General features: G+C 38.2%; 1 protein-coding gene across 1 annotated transcript in view; it reads left to right on the top strand.

Moving 5' to 3' along the window:
* Window positions 1-14,561, top strand: part of ADAM28 (ADAM metallopeptidase domain 28) — a 65,405-nt gene extending 50,844 nt beyond the window's left edge. Inside the window, exons 19-25 of the mRNA XM_087875909.1 lie at window positions 1,942-2,044; window positions 2,468-2,564; window positions 3,834-3,896; window positions 4,674-4,721; window positions 5,800-5,868; window positions 7,809-7,880; window positions 9,606-14,561. Coding sequence (XP_087732035.1) covers window positions 1,942-2,044; window positions 2,468-2,564; window positions 3,834-3,896; window positions 4,674-4,721; window positions 5,800-5,868; window positions 7,809-7,880; window positions 9,606-9,626 — 473 coding nt within the window. The 3' untranslated portion in view covers window positions 9,627-14,561. The remainder of the gene's footprint in view (window positions 1-1,941; window positions 2,045-2,467; window positions 2,565-3,833; window positions 3,897-4,673; window positions 4,722-5,799; window positions 5,869-7,808; window positions 7,881-9,605) is intronic.
* The last annotated feature ends 1,795 nt before the right edge of the window (window positions 14,562-16,356 follow it).

The following is a 16,356-nucleotide window of genomic DNA, read 5'->3' on the forward strand; positions in this document are numbered from 1 at the left end:
TGTTGACCATAGTGTGTGGCCATCCCTTTAATGTAGCAGTCCTTAACCTTTCTGGCTCTGTGGACCAGCAGCAGTGGCATCAGATGTGGGGGAAGGGATGGTTTCGTGCAAATGCCTGCTGCTTTTGCAAATGGAGCTTTGTATGCTTGCCCATCCCTTGTATTTGTCATTTCTTTACCCAGAGCAGTTCCCTTGTATTCCTTTTTCTGATTTTCGGTGGTTACCTCTTACGTAATTTTCATTAGTTCCATATTGTAAATAATAAAGAATAATCTAATTTAGCCTCAGTGCATACAGTAGAAAGCATCCACATTAATTTGGGACTAAATTATTGCATGGAAGTAAGGATTTATTCAAATTTTAGACAGGTTAAATAATCCTTATTCGAAATAGGGCTTGATATCTCAGTTTTTGTATTATTTAATTTTAATTTAATTTAATTTAATTAATTCAATTTATATGCCGCCATTCTCCGAAGACTCAGGGCGGCTTACAATGCATTTAAAAAAAACCCATTATGAAAACATTTAAAAATTAAAACATTAAAACCCATTCACACCATTGATGGCTAGATCTCACACGATCGGAACAGCGAGATCAACGGCCCCAGGCCTGCCAGAATAGCCAGATCTTCACCGCTATTTGGAAGCCCAATAGGGTGGGGATGGTCCGGACCTCAGGAAGTAACTGGTTCCAGAGAGCTGGGGCAGCCACAGAGAAGGCCCTCCCCTGCGGCCCCACCAGCCGGCATTGTTTAGCTGACGGGATCCGGAGGAGACCAACTGTGTGGGATCTTACTGGTCGCTGGGAGCTATGTGGTAGAAGGTGGTCTCGAAGATAACCTGGCCCTGAGCCATGTAGGGCTTTAAAGGTAATAACCAATACCTTGAATTATGCCCAGAGACCAATAGTGAGCCAATGGAACTCGCGGAGAATTGGTGTAATGTGGGTGTATCTAGGCACACCCACAATAGCTCGCGCGGCTGCATTCTGGACCAACTGTAGTCTCCAAACACTTTTCAAGGGTAGCCCCATGTAGAACGTGTTGCAATAATCTAACCGTGAGGTGACATTATTATCTAGTAACAGGGTATTGTTAACTATTAGCAAACTATACTTTAATTGGAAGTTCTATTTTTAATCTCATTGAGCACATGAAATGAAAAGAAGAAGGAGAAAATAAGTTTAAGCCTTTCTTCAATTTATTTAACTATGGATAGCAAGAGTGTGATTAATCTAAAGCTACCTCACAGTGAAAATCCAAATATAGATTTAACAGATGATAGTTTGCTTTCTTAATCGTGCTGCTACATCCATTTACAAGACTATCTTGGGAGGTCAGTTAAATCTTCCTTGAACCAGAATTATTAACCAATAAGGGAACTGTAATCCCAACACATCTAAAGGTCATGGAGTTGAGTTAGAAAGTGTTAATCTTAAAGGATGATGACTAGTTAAAGCAGGGGTGAAATCCAGCAGGTTCTGACAGGTTCTGGAGAACCGGCAGTGGAAATTTTGAGCAGTTCAGAGAACCTGCAAATACCACCTCTGGCTGGCCCCAGAGTGGGGTGGGAATGGGGATTTTGCAGTATCCTTCCCCTGCCACGCCCACCAAGCCACGCCCACAGAACCGGTAGTAAAAAAAATTGGATTTCACCACTGAGTTAAAGTCATTCATGAAATGAGGTTTATTGTATATCAATTGTTTTCCTAGGCTAAATTTGATGCCCAGAGTTGGTTCCGAGTTGGGTAGCACCTAAATTAAAATAATTGAATAAATAAATACATTCTAGCCAATTCTCAACAGTGGCTCTTAGGAAAAACTCTTATTGCATGGGTGAGAAATGCCAGGGCTTGGAGCAATATAATTTTCAACTAATTGTCTCTATGTTTCTGTGATTTCATCAAATCTATTCATAGCCTTTTCTCTTTATCTTTTAGATATCATCATCATTGTTGTAACTGTGGTGGTCTCTGTAGCCACGGCCATCCTCCTTGCAGTTCTCTTCGGCTTCTACATTTTAAAGAAGAAACAAAAAGACAGGTGAAGCTTTTGAATGTTCTCAGTTAAGCTTCTTTTAAGTGTGGGGAGATTACCAGTTTGCTGACTCTCATAAAAACAGTACTGGTGGGTTCTCCCGACTTAATGGAGAGGCTAAATGTATACTGACTTGGAAAAAGCTGTATAAAACTAGATATTCAGTTCATGACATCTCTCATTGAAGTTACTAGATGTTAACTGAATTATAGTATGAACTGAAGTATAGTACATGTACAAAACAAAACAGTTCGAGGATATCAGCAGTTTTCAGGTAACTAGTTAACAGGAGGGCGAAGGGAGGGAGGGAGGGAGGGAGGAAGAAAGGGAGGGAGGGAGGAGGGAGACATTTAATGTATTTCCAGTGTTACCTTGACTTTGATGTTGGGTATCCTATCCTAACTATAATGTTCTATTCTTTTATGGCAGCATTCACAAAAGTGCACCTGCAACCACAAATCCTTCTTTCTCTGGTCCAGATCAGAAGAGGAAACAGCATCTTGGTTCAGTGTCCAATGATCTAGAGGTGAGAGGTCAAATGGGCTGCCTGAGCAGAGTAGAACGCTGAAATTTTATAAAATGCTTTATCTATTGGCTTCATAATAGGTCATAAGAAGAATGGTTCTCCAGGGGCAATTTAAGGGTGGGTTTAGAAGCTCTTTACCCCACGCACAATGCCAAGAACAAGAAACAAGATGTTGAAACTGTGCTAAAAGTGGGAGCTTTTCATCGACACACAGACAAAATGCTTACCTTTTTTATTTGTTATACATAGAAACATGTTACCATGTTCTCCCGAAAATAAGACCCTGTCTTATATTCTTTTAAACCCTGAAATAAGTGCTTGGCCATGCACTCAAAAGCCCGATTGGGCTTATTATCAGGGGATGTCTTATTTGGGGGAAAACGGGGTATTGCTTCTATTGCCATGACTGTAAGATAAGATCAATCAACTTGTTGTGGCTCCGTTACCTGAGCCTGTGTCATCGGCAGGAGAGGACTCCGAGAGTGAAGGAGAGGAGTTGGCAAGGCCTCCCTCTCCAGGACCCTCCTCTCTGGCAATGCCTTCGGTGCAAGGGCAAGAGATAAGGCCGGGGCCAAGCATGTCCATGCAGCCATAGGTGGACAGTGATGAGGGAAATGAGACTTGGCTGGATCCTCGACAGCGTCGTAGAGATAAGCGCGCGCAACAGAAGAAAAGGCGTGCCAGGGATTAAGCTGAGTCACTGGACCACACCCCACAGGGTATAAAAGGGGGTGAGGTGGCCATTCAGACTCTGTGACAGACAAAACTAACTACTATCGAGTCACATTGCATCTCTGGAAACAACATTATCGGCCTTGGATTTATTTTACGAACTGGACAATTCTTGACTGTGTGTATTTTGTTTTGAGTAAAGTTCTTGGCAAGCAACTACTGGGTTGCTGCCAAGCTTCTTATCGGAAGAATTGGTTGTCTGCCAGTTTATTTAACCCCCGGCTGTCTGTTTGTGGGCGTGGGACGGGGACAGAACACAACTGTTATCTTTCAAGATGCAACACAACTCTTTGTTGTTTTCAAAAACAAAAATAACACAATTGCTATAAATACTGAACTAACCTATTGTTTGCACAATAAATTCAATAGAATGTGTTTGGAAAGAAAGCAACACAAAACAATTAAGGTTAACTTTAATGGAATTAATGTATGTATGGAAGTGCACCTACAAGGCTTCTAACTGATCTGACTAAGTATTTGAAGATATTGGCTTTAAAACCAATATACTCAAACAGTCTGACTGTTTCTTCCTTTCAGATAAATTCTTCCAGATTTCTCCTCCCAATTCCATTCCAAGGAAATACACCAAAAGTCCAAGTTGTGAGTAAAATTCAATGGAACAATACTTGCATATGAGTCTAAAGCAGTCTCTAACAAACAAAATACATATATTTCACAAATAAAATAAAATATGCTGTGTATTGTCAGTGGTCTAAATGTACATATTATATTGAGTCAAGTAAGATTTATTTTATTTCAGGTTAGCATGTTGTATGAATCAGAATATTGTAGTTTATCAATCATGGTTTATGGTTAGTGTAAACTAAGCATTGTGGCTCATGCAATACCTTATGATTAGAATAAGATAGCGTATTGTGATATGTGAATATAGTTACTTGACAAATGTGAAGGATTTTAAACAAATGTGAAAAAATTGTCTCTAATTTATTAATGTTCATTGAGTCCAGCAGTACCCACTGGACTCAATGTACTTCTTTACATTGAGCAGATATAGAGAGATTGTAATTGTACTTTTAAAAAAATAGATATGCATATAAGATTTTTTTTTCAAATTTAGCAACTTTTAAGATCTAGAATATTGCAAATGAAAAACAAATAATCTACACACTTTTTAACCTGACTGTTGAAAAATCCATACTAGTATTCTGAAACACAATAAGTCATTTCTGATTATTTAAATTATTATTTCCTTTCTGCACTCTAAATCTCTGTATAGAGTAGGGATAATCTGCATAATATCCAATGTTATAGGAACATCATGATTTTATCGTAAGGGAGTTCTACAAAATTAGGGAATTCACACACATTCTTAGAAAAATCAACCGGATTAAACTGATACTATTTCATTATTAACAGAAAATCCCAGCTGAACCATTAAGACACACATATGAAAATGCCAGAATGGTAAGTTTCTAAATGAATGGTCATTTGATCTAACAACTTCAGAATACTGGTAGACATTCCCTCTGATTCTACTAATTCCCTGACAATTCCACCCCTACCCCCTCTTTTGGAGTGTCATGCCTCATTCTGTTTAGCCTATAGAAAAGTGAAAATCTTATGGGATGAGTATTTTTGAAGACAAGAAATCAACTGTTCTCTGTTCTGTAATTAACATCTGCTGCTTGCAATTACTGCAAGTTCAAATCTCACCAGGCTCAAGGTTGACTCAGCCTTCCATCCTTTCAAAGGTAGATAAAATGAGGACCCAGATTGTGGGGGCAATAAGCTGACTTTGTATAAATATAAAAAGTATGAAGGCTATTGCTTAACGCATTGTAAGCTGCCCTAAGTCTCCAGAGAAGGGAGGCATATAAATTAAAGCAAAAAAAAAACAAACCACATTGTTCTTCATCTACAAATGCTAATATGGAGTATTATGCTTAAACTTCCCAAACTGTTCATTAACGTACAGTAGTATTTTCTACAGTGCATTTCCAGCAGAGGTTTTTTTTCATAAACTGGTAACAAATCAATTGGAGATGCAAATTATTGGATTATGTCAATTATCCACAAACATTCTAAATTCTGTTCTGAATTAGGCAGATTTCAAGAAAATAACCAATGACAGGCCAATCATTATGAGTGAAGTATATCAATGCCCAAAGGGATATATGTAGCCAGAGGGCATTTAAGTGATTTCATGACACATAATGCATCCTTTGACCGGTTTTTGTTGCAACACTGCCAAGGATAAATAGAATAGGACAATCCAGGGGCTAAAATAGTTTAAGGCATTCCTGGGCTGTATTAATGGAAGCATTGTGCCCAGATGTAATGCTTCCATTGAATTCTGGCTGGTTAAATCTTGTTTGCTGAACATATTAGGTACAGTTTTGGGCACCATACTTTAAGAACACTGTGGAGCATGTTGCAAAGATTGAGTGATAATAGAAGATGTTGAAAGCACTTTTTAAAATGCATGTTGACTACTGTGTGCAAAGGCAACTAAAAAAACCTTCCAATTTTCTTTCCATTTCAGCCCATTGTGAAACCAAATATCCCACCACCTCCAGTTCCAACAGCAAAATCCACCATATATCCATCTATGGTATGTCAGCTTCCTAAACATCACTCTTCCAACATATTTTGTTCCTTTATAGCAGGATGCTAGAGTGAGGCTTTGTGATAATAACTCCTTCTAGCCAGTGTGAAATTTTCACTTTTCCAGACTGCTGGATGAAAAATAAGGCAAAGAACTGCACTTGGAGAAAAACTTCAACTGGTGGGTTACTGGTGGGGATTTTTTTAATGGGCCTGACCCTCCAGGGATTGTGCCTAACCATATAGTAGCTTAAATTGCTTAAATTGCTTGTTGGATACAACCAGACTTTGTAGTCCTTTCTTCCTAATGCCAAGGGAGACATAAAGCCTTTGGAATGTTGCATATCAGGTCTAGATTTGATGCTTTTGTAAAGGGAGGTTGAATTGCCACTAATATATTGAATTGCATTATGAATTGCCTTATTCTTGAATCTCCATCTACCTAGGACAGTTAATCTACAATAGTAACTGTAGGAGAGGACCAGAGAGGTGGGCAAGGTGGGGGGCACAGTTAAATGAGATTAATGTCAGGCACAAAGAAATAGGACCATTCAAAAAATGGAGCATAGAAGATTTATTCAAACCTATACACAAGAATCTAGTCAACTAATAGTCAACACTTGGTAGAGCCTTGGTAGTACAGTGGTCTAAGGCACCCTGTTATTAAGCTGGTTATTAAGACCAGCTGCCTGCAATTACTGCAGGTTCGAATCTCGCCAAGGCTCAAGGTTGACTCAGCCTTCCATCCTTTCTAAGGTAGCTAAATTGAGGACCGAGTTTGTGGGGGCAATAAGCTGACTTTGTATAAATATACAAAAGGATGAAGGCTATTGCTGAGCACATTGTAAGCCGCCCTGTGTCTCCGGAGAAGGGTGGCATATAAATCAAATTAAAAAAAAAACCCACTAAATTGGCACTAGATAAGTGTCAAGAGGATTCAAGTAGGTCTGGACTTGTGACAATGCAGGGAGTCTGAACTGATAATGCATTTAACTCCACCCTCCAATTCTGCTCTTGCTCTTTTGTTCGGTAACAGAGTGATAGTATTCCTACGCAAGCTTTGTCCAAACTCCAGTTTTAATGGGAAAAGGTTGGAACATGTTCCATTATTAAAATACCCCCTTTCTTCAAGTAAGAATTTAAGGGGCCCAGAAACACTCACTTTCCAGATTTTATCCTTGAAAGTTCCTTTTTCAAAGAAACAACTTCCCATAAGAAAACTGAATCTTAGTGCAAAACTTGTAACCCACCATCATGAATTGCCTTTCGAGCAGTGAATCCCACTCTTCATAACCAGCTAAATTGCTTTAAACACATATTCTGAAGAGCTTGGATTACAAAATATCTTGCAGATAAATTATTCAAGAATAGTGCCAGAACATGGGCACTAGGCAGATGCTGGCTCATTTCTTGAAATGTTATATATCACAATAACATCTGTACTGCTTATGCTGGTTCTTTTTTTTTACAACCAAACCCAAGTTTTAGATCAAGACTACAGGATAACTGTAGTTAACTGGAGATTAAAAATAGCCTTCCAGAATCAATATTGCAGCTGCCAAATTCTATTCAGAATGTCCTGGAGCAAAATGCTTTCATTTGGAGTGGGGGGATAGGTAGGCAATATTAAGTAACAAAATTGGTACTTATGCTCTCTATTTTATCCATAAAAGTTCTAAAAATGACCCTTTATCAGTTCAATTTTCAAATATGACCCTCAACTTTCCATACAAACCTGGTGCAGGCAGGTGTAAAATAAGTAAGCAAGAGTAATTCGGTGTAAACATTTATTTGTATCTTATTTCTTTACTTGTTAGAGTTATAAACTACCGAATCAACCAAGGACTCTTGGCTGTTTGCAAATGGCAGTTTAGCAATAATATACTCAGCATATACTAAATGGCTGGTTAATATTTAACAGAAATAAATCTGGGATTTCTCTTACAGTCAAAAATAATGAATCCAGCTCCTTCTTCTGACCTTCAGTCTAAGCCAGCTCCTCCTCCGCCTCCACCCCAGGTAAGAGGCAGGTACTCTATGAAAATACAAAAATGATAAATATGTTAAAGAGTTATGACTTTTTAACTGATCGAGGTAGAAAGATTGAGAGGCTATACTTTGTTCTCATGTGACAAGATTATATTTGGATAGAAAAGTGCCATTATTGGAAATGGCAACATACACGGATCATTGACAAGAATGGTACAAAGGGAATTGCGCCATCTAAGCTAATAAGTCCAAGGTCAAATAATTTAGTTTAGAGAAACTGTCTTTGTGGGATGAAGAAGTTATCTGTGGACAAATGGAACTAGATATACTAGTTCTTTGTTCGGCTGTTAATTCCTAAAATAAAACACCCTGGAGACTTGGATGGGTGGGTACATATTGGCTCTGTTGGGTATAACTTCTCCCAGTGATTTTCCCCCCAAAAGCATGGTCATCAACTTGATCAGTCTGAAACTATCATAATCAATAAAAATACAGTATATTTTTTCAGGAAAAAAAAATCAAAACAACAAAAGCAAAGCTTATTTTGGATGAGGAAAATTTATCTTCTTTACCTATTTATTGTGGCACAGTGATTCAGTGGTTAAGATGTTGGGCTTATTGGCTGGAAAGCTGGCAGCTCAGGTTCCAGATCAAAGTGCCACGTGATGGGATGGATATCTCATCCTTGCCCAACTCCTGCCAAACTAGCAGTTGAAATGCATGTCAATACAAGTAGATAAATAGGTACCACTTTGGTGGGAAGATAACAGCATTCCTCAGCAACACCTCAGTATGCAGTATGCAGTCATTCTGGGCACATGACCATGGAAGTGTCTTTGGACAGCACTGGCTCAATGACCTTGAAACAGAGATGACCACTGCCCCCTATAGTTGGCAATGGCTACTGTAGTAAAATCTGCAGGACTCCTACCTGTTTATTGCTTCCTTCTCTATTCCACTCTGGTTTGTTTTCCACCTTTAGGACTGATGACTTAAATCAATTTATAGAATAGAATAGAATAGAATAGAATAGAATAGAATAGAATAGAATAGAATAGAATAGAATAGAATAGAATAGAATTCTTTATTGGCCAAGTATTTATTTTATTTTTTATTTATTTATTTTTATTAAATTTGTATGATTGGACACACAAGGAAATTGTCTTGGTGCATACACTCTCAGTGTACATAAAAGAGAAGATACATTCGTCAAGAATCATAAGGTACAACACTTAATGATAGTCATAGGGAACAAATAAGCAATCAAATCATATTAGGAAACAGTCAATATAAACCGTAAGGATACCAGCAACAAGGTTACAGTCATACAGTCATAAGTGGGGGGAGATGGGTGATAGGAATGATGAGAAGATTAATAGTAATGCAGACTTAATAACTAGTTTGACAGTGTTGAGGGAATTATTTGTTTAGCAGAGTGATGGCGTTCGGGAAAAACCTGTCCTTGTGTCTAGTTGTTCTGGTGTGCAGTGCTCTATAGCATCATTTTGAGGGTAGGAGTTGAAACAGTTTATGTCCAGGATGCGAGGGGTCTGTAGATATTTTCCCAGCCCTCTTTTTGACTCGTGCAGTATACAGGTCCTCAATGGAAGGCAGATTGGTAGCAATTGTTTTTTCTGCAGTTCTAACGATCCTCTGAAGTCTGTGTCTGTCTTGTTGGGTTGCAAAACCAAACCAGACATATAATGCTTTGCTTTCAGTCATTTGATTTCAATATCTATTTGCTATTGTTTGCAGGCGCTGAAACCCACTAAATAATCTCAGGGTATGAAACAAAACAAGAATCAGAAATGATACCGATTCTCTGATTTCCAAGAAGACCTTTTCCATTTTCTCAGTTTCCATACCTGCAAAGGACAACTGAATGGTGACTTCTTTCCACAAGTTTAATGCTTCCTCTGCAGCGGGGAATGTCTTTTTAACTTTGGGGACAGCATCGCCTGTAGTAAGGATGGGAACTGATAAGAAGATCTTCAGCGTTCTTCCATTATATCCTTGAATATCAAATGGGGAGATCCTAGCAGAGTTGGGATGATTTTGTGAATTGTGAACCGAGCCAAAAGATGCATAGAAGCAAATGATGCCTCCGTAGGAGATTTAAACACCCATCACTGCCAACTGTGGACAAAATCAAAACTAAAGAAATATTTTTTTTGATGCTTGAAGCAGAAGTGGAAACAGAAACTGTCCTGCCTACTGAATTAATCACTTTATTCTCTTGGAGTACAAAATGACTGAGTCTTGCATGATGCCACCAGATTCTTTGACATAAGCGAAGGCTCTTTGAACCTTCTCTCTACCTTTGCAAACAAAGAAGCAGAGATGAGACTTAGGGACTCCAGTGCCTATTGTTTATTGCTCAAGGACTTTTCAAGGTACAATTGTATTAGCTCTGCCAACTTTTTTCATCAGATTCTGCTCCTATTCCCGAAGGCTACATGTAACCTTTGGCTTAATTTCAAAAGCCATTGGCAAGTGACCCTTTCAGGCTTCTAGTAAAGATATTTAGCCCTTTTGGGGTGCTGGCTTGAGAGAAAAGGAATACTTTAAAAAAATAACAAGGGAGATAAAGAAGTGGAATTCCTGGTGCTTTTTGCCTCTGGTCAGCCTTGACCAGTTCCTAGGACATTTGCAGCTGAGTGGTCAAGATAGTGGCTCTGATTATGCCATTGAAGCACCCCCCCCCTTTTACATATGTGCATTAAAAGAGGCAGGGCATTAATGGCATGGCTACAGATTTCATCCTGATTTCTTGATTCCCCTCCCCATGGATACCCCTGAGTATAATTCTAAAGGCCCAGCTGTAATCTGCAATAGGCTTTCATGCTGTCAAAAGCATCTTCTACTGATTCTTGCAGATCAACCTTCTCATAAAGGGAAAGAGTAATGAGCCATCTGCAGGAAAAGAACCAACCAAGGACTCAATAGTTAAACATTGAGCCGCGTATGTTCTTGAGTATTTAAAAGGAAAGTGATAGAGACAGAGATAGAGACAGACATGAAGATCTGATAACTCTAAACGGTAGAAGGAATTCATTATTAGCATTTGAATAGGTTGGGATCCCCTTGGAGGTCATTTTAAGTACTTTCTTTTTGTTACATTACTATTAAAAAAAAAACACTTAAATGCTTAGACCCTTCAAGGATAACATTTTCATTAAGCAGCCAAACAGTTCATGGGTTAAAATGATAGGAAAGGTTAGGAGGCAGGATTCCTTAAAGTAGTACAATATTATTTTTTTTAAAAATGTGCTACTGTTTGAAAGTCAGTTGTGAGACTAAGGGAGCTATCGGGATAGGTGCAATAGGAGCCAAAAGATGTGATTTGAAAAAATGTAATGTGATTTGAAAAAAAAAACAGGTCAAGGAACAGAACCAAAAGTATATAATTTTGTTGAATTTTTTTTTTTTGGTATTTTTTTACTTGTGTTTTAAGTAAGGCCACTTCTGAAATCCTCCACATCTAAAATTCTTTCTGAGTTTGTAAGCTTTTGATTGACTGATCTTGTCTGTGATTTTTCCATTGTATTTTTGTGTGGAAAAGGAAGTGACACTGTTTGCTCAGTTTTCACTTCCTTCGTGTTTCTTCCTCCTCCCTTCTTCATTTTGCACATGAAAAAACACTGCAAAAAAAAAACCAACAACATTGATACACATCTCCACATCCACCCAATTTTATATGTTGTTTTGCTTATTGCAAGAAACACCCAGAACGGGGCGGAATTATGATGCACCTTCTTGGGTTACCACAAGGCTACTGTTTTGCAGTGCTTTTTACTGTCCATTTTGCTCAAAAGGGGGTGCAAAGGCATCAAAGAAACTGAGGCAACCTGTACATGTTTAGGAAATGTCAGTTGAATTGAAATTTGAGAGGAATGACATGGAGAGCTGCCTTGATTGGTGACTTACATTTCTCAGTATGCTTATGGGATTTCTAATACACTACAAAGAAGCAGAAGTTGAGAAAAAGAATGTCAGTTAAATGAATCAAAGATTGAGTGCGCTTGTTTCTCAGTCTAAGTTGGATATACCTTGCACATATGGGAGACATGACTAGGACAGCATAAACCTGTGATTTGGATTTTCAGCTTGAAGGCAATTGGGTCAACTTTCCAACCAGAATAACAGAGTTGGAAGGGACCTTGGAGGTCTTCTAGTCCAAACCTCTGCTCAAGCAAGACATGCTGTACCATCAGAGACAATGATTGTCCAATCTCTTCTTAAAAACCTCCAATATTGGAGCACCCACAACTTTTGGAGGCAAGTCCTTCCACTGTTTAATTGTTAATTGGATCTCTCCTTGATTAGTTTCCATCCATTGCTTCTTGTCCTGCTTTCAGCTGCTTTGGAGAATAAATTGACCGCCTCTTCTTTGTGGCAGTCCCTTAAATATTGGAATACTGATATCATATCACCCCTAGTCCTTCTTTTCATTAAATCTGAATGAGATTCAGACCAGAATCTGAAAGTCAAGAAAAACTGAACTGTTTAATTGAATCAGGTACTTGAAAAATGATCTAAAAATGTAAAAAGCTTTTGCATATATAAAAAGTCCCCTTTCCCCATTAATTCAGGAAAAAAATGTAATTGATTTTCTGAATTGAATTGAAATTAGATTTCAAGATGTTTTTAAAATAGCCTTCGGGTCTGAGTAAACATCTCATGTTCTATCAAAGAAAGTTATGTCATCTTCAGAAAGACAACAGTCAATTACAATTACAACTAATTACAAATAGAACTCCATACTGTAAACAGCTTTCGAAGTTGGCACCTTCAAAGTAGTCAGATAGATAGATTTGACAATCTTAGAATTTTCTAAGCAGCATAATCAAGATTTAACAAGGCATAGAGAGGCAAGCACTTTTTTTAAAAAAAATTGATTTATATGCCGCCCTTCTCCGGAGACTCAGGGCGGCTTACAATGCATTAAGCAATAGCCTTCATCCTTTTGTATATTTATACAAAGTCAGCTTATTGCCCCCACAAACTGGGTCCTCATTTCACCTACCTTAGAAAGGATGGAAGGCTGAGTCAACCTTGAGCCTGGTGAGATTCGAACTTACAGTAATTGCAGACAGCTGGTGTTAATCACAATGCTTTTAGTCTGCTGAGCCACCAGGCCCTTGGCCTGGTGGCTCAGCAGCCACCATGGGCATTTGTGAAGTGGATGGGACATAGTTCTCCACTGCATGTCCTCTGCACCAAAAATAGCCCAGATTGACATGTGGAAATCACCATAAAATGTGCCTTATCTATACTGATTGTACCTGTTCCATCACTTCTCTTCGAGTGGCATTATCTTATTCTAGAGGAGGTGTGGGCGGGCTCTTTAAGTGTCAAATGTTTGTTTTTTTTAAAAGATGAATTGGAATTATACAAGTTTGCAAAGTCTTAAAAGATTTCAACTTTTTATGTGTTCTTATATACGAATGCCAAAATTTTGCATGCTCAGCTGAAATCTTGCATTATTTCATTGTATAACACTGACATCTTGTGGATTTTGGCGCACATCTAGGATTTTGGCTGTTTTAATAGAATTAAATATATTGCCTTTTAATTTTAGGTTTCCAGGTAGGCATAAATCACATGTAGGAAACTTCAAGTTCAATTTGGGAGTCAGGTATAAAAAGAGAATATTCATTTCTGTTAGGAGTGAGGGAGCATATATACTGTCTGGGTGACAGTTATCACCAACCCTTCCTTTCCTGTGTCTAAATTTAGCAAAATTGATTGCTAGATCAGAAGAGGAAGGGATATTCGCATTGGCTTGAATTTAAATACAGAATGGTCCTCAATTTACAATGGCAACTGAGACCAAAATTGTTATCACTGAGTGATGCGATCATAAAGCAAAGGTGTACAAGAAGTGCTGGTTGGGAAGACATCGTAAACCCCCCTCCCCCCCATTCAGAATCACTGTAATTTCAAATTGCTGAAAGAATAATTGTAAATCGAGGACTACTACAGACTTATCCATGAGATTAGATTGTCTAGTTTATAGGGATTAGAAAATTAGTGTACATTAATATACATTGCACATGCTTGTCATCTTGAGGATTTTTAGTGGTGGGGGGAAACAGGGTGCTGGAGAAAAAAAATACTTGCAGGTGAAAAGTAGGATTCTAATTCTCTTCTTGGCATCTGCAATTCCCCTACAGTTTCTCTTCCAGGCCTGTAGAACTGTTAGAAGCAAATGACAAATTGCTAGTCTGGTCAAACGAGAGTTAGTTAAGAGAGTTAGAAGGTTAAATGCAGATCAACTCAATGTTGCATTGAAATCTGCCTTGCAACTTATTGACTGTTTGACCGTTGTAAATAAAGACATTCTTCTGTCTTCTTTTCAGAATGTTTGTGGGTTTATTTCAAACTTGCCTGGTTTGTTTTTTTTCAGTTTATTTTATTGTTGTTATTGGCAGCCGGGACTTCTCTTAAACCTTTCTCTTACACATCTTCCCACCCCAAACTGGAAAACTCAAGGAATTCTTTCCTTGAGGTCTCTGCTAGAAATTAATGGAAACATGGAAAGCCATGGAGGCTGCAAAGTCAACCTGTGCAATATTTTTTTCCCCTTTGCACAAACACTGTTATGTCTAGTTAAATTGTGATTTAAAATATTATGTTATTATTATGTAAAATATGGAATAATACCTCTATTTAAAATGTTCTTATATAAACGCTGCTTATAAAAATAAATATGACCATGTCTTTTTTGTTAAGATGCAAATGTTTGTGATCTGTCCCTTTTTGTGGGTTTATGATCCTCCAAGGACTAACAAGAACCAGGCCAGCCTGGAACCAGATTCTCCAAGGTTCATCTTAGTTATAGGGAAATTCTTCTCTTCTCTTTCAATAAAACAATCAGTTTAACCATTTCTGCTTCATCTTCCTTGCTGTGGAAATAATATGCATTTCTATCTGAACTTAATAATCTTTATCAACTATCGCCATTTATATTAACAAGATTCACTGTATTCTTTCAGATTCTTTCACCTTTCATACTTTTTTTCCCTATCCATTTTAAAACACTGTTTTTCTTTAAAAACATTTCTAAATTCAAAACATTCTAATAGATCTTTTTTTAAAACTTCCTCTTAACATACATATGCTTTGAGATATTAAAATTCCAACTAACTCCGATTAACTCTTTAAATTTAGATCATTCCAAGTTATCATCATAGGATAATTCTGTCAGGTTTTGGGAGGGAAGATTTTTGAGGGGAGAGTTGACTGGAATCCTGAATGGTGAAAGGGACATTTTATCTCAGACAAGGTTAGAAATTGAAGAGTTAGACTTTTTAGTTAGAATAGCCCTGGAGCTTCTGTTGAGGGAAGAAGAGGTGGAGAAGGTGGAGGCGAGCTGACCGAGGCGAGTGGGCAAGCCAGTGACCAGAGGGACATCAGATACCCCAGTGGCCAGCGGAGGTGACCTGAGCTGGGCCAGTGGACGTGACTGGTTGAGAGATTAGAGTAGAATTATGTCCAGAATGATGGACATTGAGACACCCCGCTGAGTGACTGTGTAGTGGGGACGAGCCTGGGTACATATAGAAGAGAAATTCAGACTCTAGCAGCCCTTCCAGGATGGCTCTACCCTATCATATTATTCACAGATGGTAAGCAAATGGAACTCAAATTAAGCTGGTGTGCACTTCTTGTGTACCTTGGAGTTTAATCCCATGCTTCTCTGTCCTGCGATACTCATTTATTTCATTGGGAAAGTGTTGCACAAAATACCTCCACGGATACTGTAACTTTTATTACTCAGAAAGAGCCCATTATTATTTTATTATTATTATTTTTAATTTGATTTATATGCCGCCCTTCTCCGGAGACTCAGGGCGGCTTACAATGTGCTCAGCAATAGCCTTCATCCTTTTGTATATTTATACAAAGTCAGCTTATTGCCCCCATAACTGGGTCCTCAATTTACCTACCTTAGAAAGGATGGAAGGCTGAGTCAACCTTGAGCCTTGGCGAGATTCGAACCTGCAGTAATTGCAGGCAGCTGTCTTAATAACCAGCTTAATAACAGGGTGCCTTAGACCACTGTACTACCAAGGCTCTTTTATTATAAATTATAATTATAAATATAAATTATATATTATAAATCCTCAGCTTGCAAGATTTTCCAAGCTAAGGTATTCAGCTATTCTATTGCTCCCAAATTTGCTCTTTTTCAAAGCTTAATATTCTTGAAACCATTCAAAATAGGTATATTCAAGCCACACCCATGGTTTCAAAATGTATCCAAAACACCACCTTATGTGTAGAGATAGGTATAGACTTATTGGATGCTTAGAGTGTGGTTTCTTCTTACTAACTTTTAGCTGAAAGACAAATGTGTGAGGGGTTCCAGTTCCAGAACTGGAACCCCCAACCCCACTTCTAACTCTTCTCCTGATGGCTTCTCACCCAAGTATTTTTAAAATCAGCCCTACTTAGCTTTCAAGCTCCGTTGGTTGAGTTAAAGAGAGATCCAATTTAGAAT

This window comes from Pantherophis guttatus, chromosome 9, assembly GCF_059756535.1.
Source record: "Pantherophis guttatus breed Tessera chromosome 9, ASM5975653v1, whole genome shotgun sequence".
Lineage (NCBI taxonomy): Eukaryota > Metazoa > Chordata > Lepidosauria > Squamata > Colubridae > Pantherophis > Pantherophis guttatus.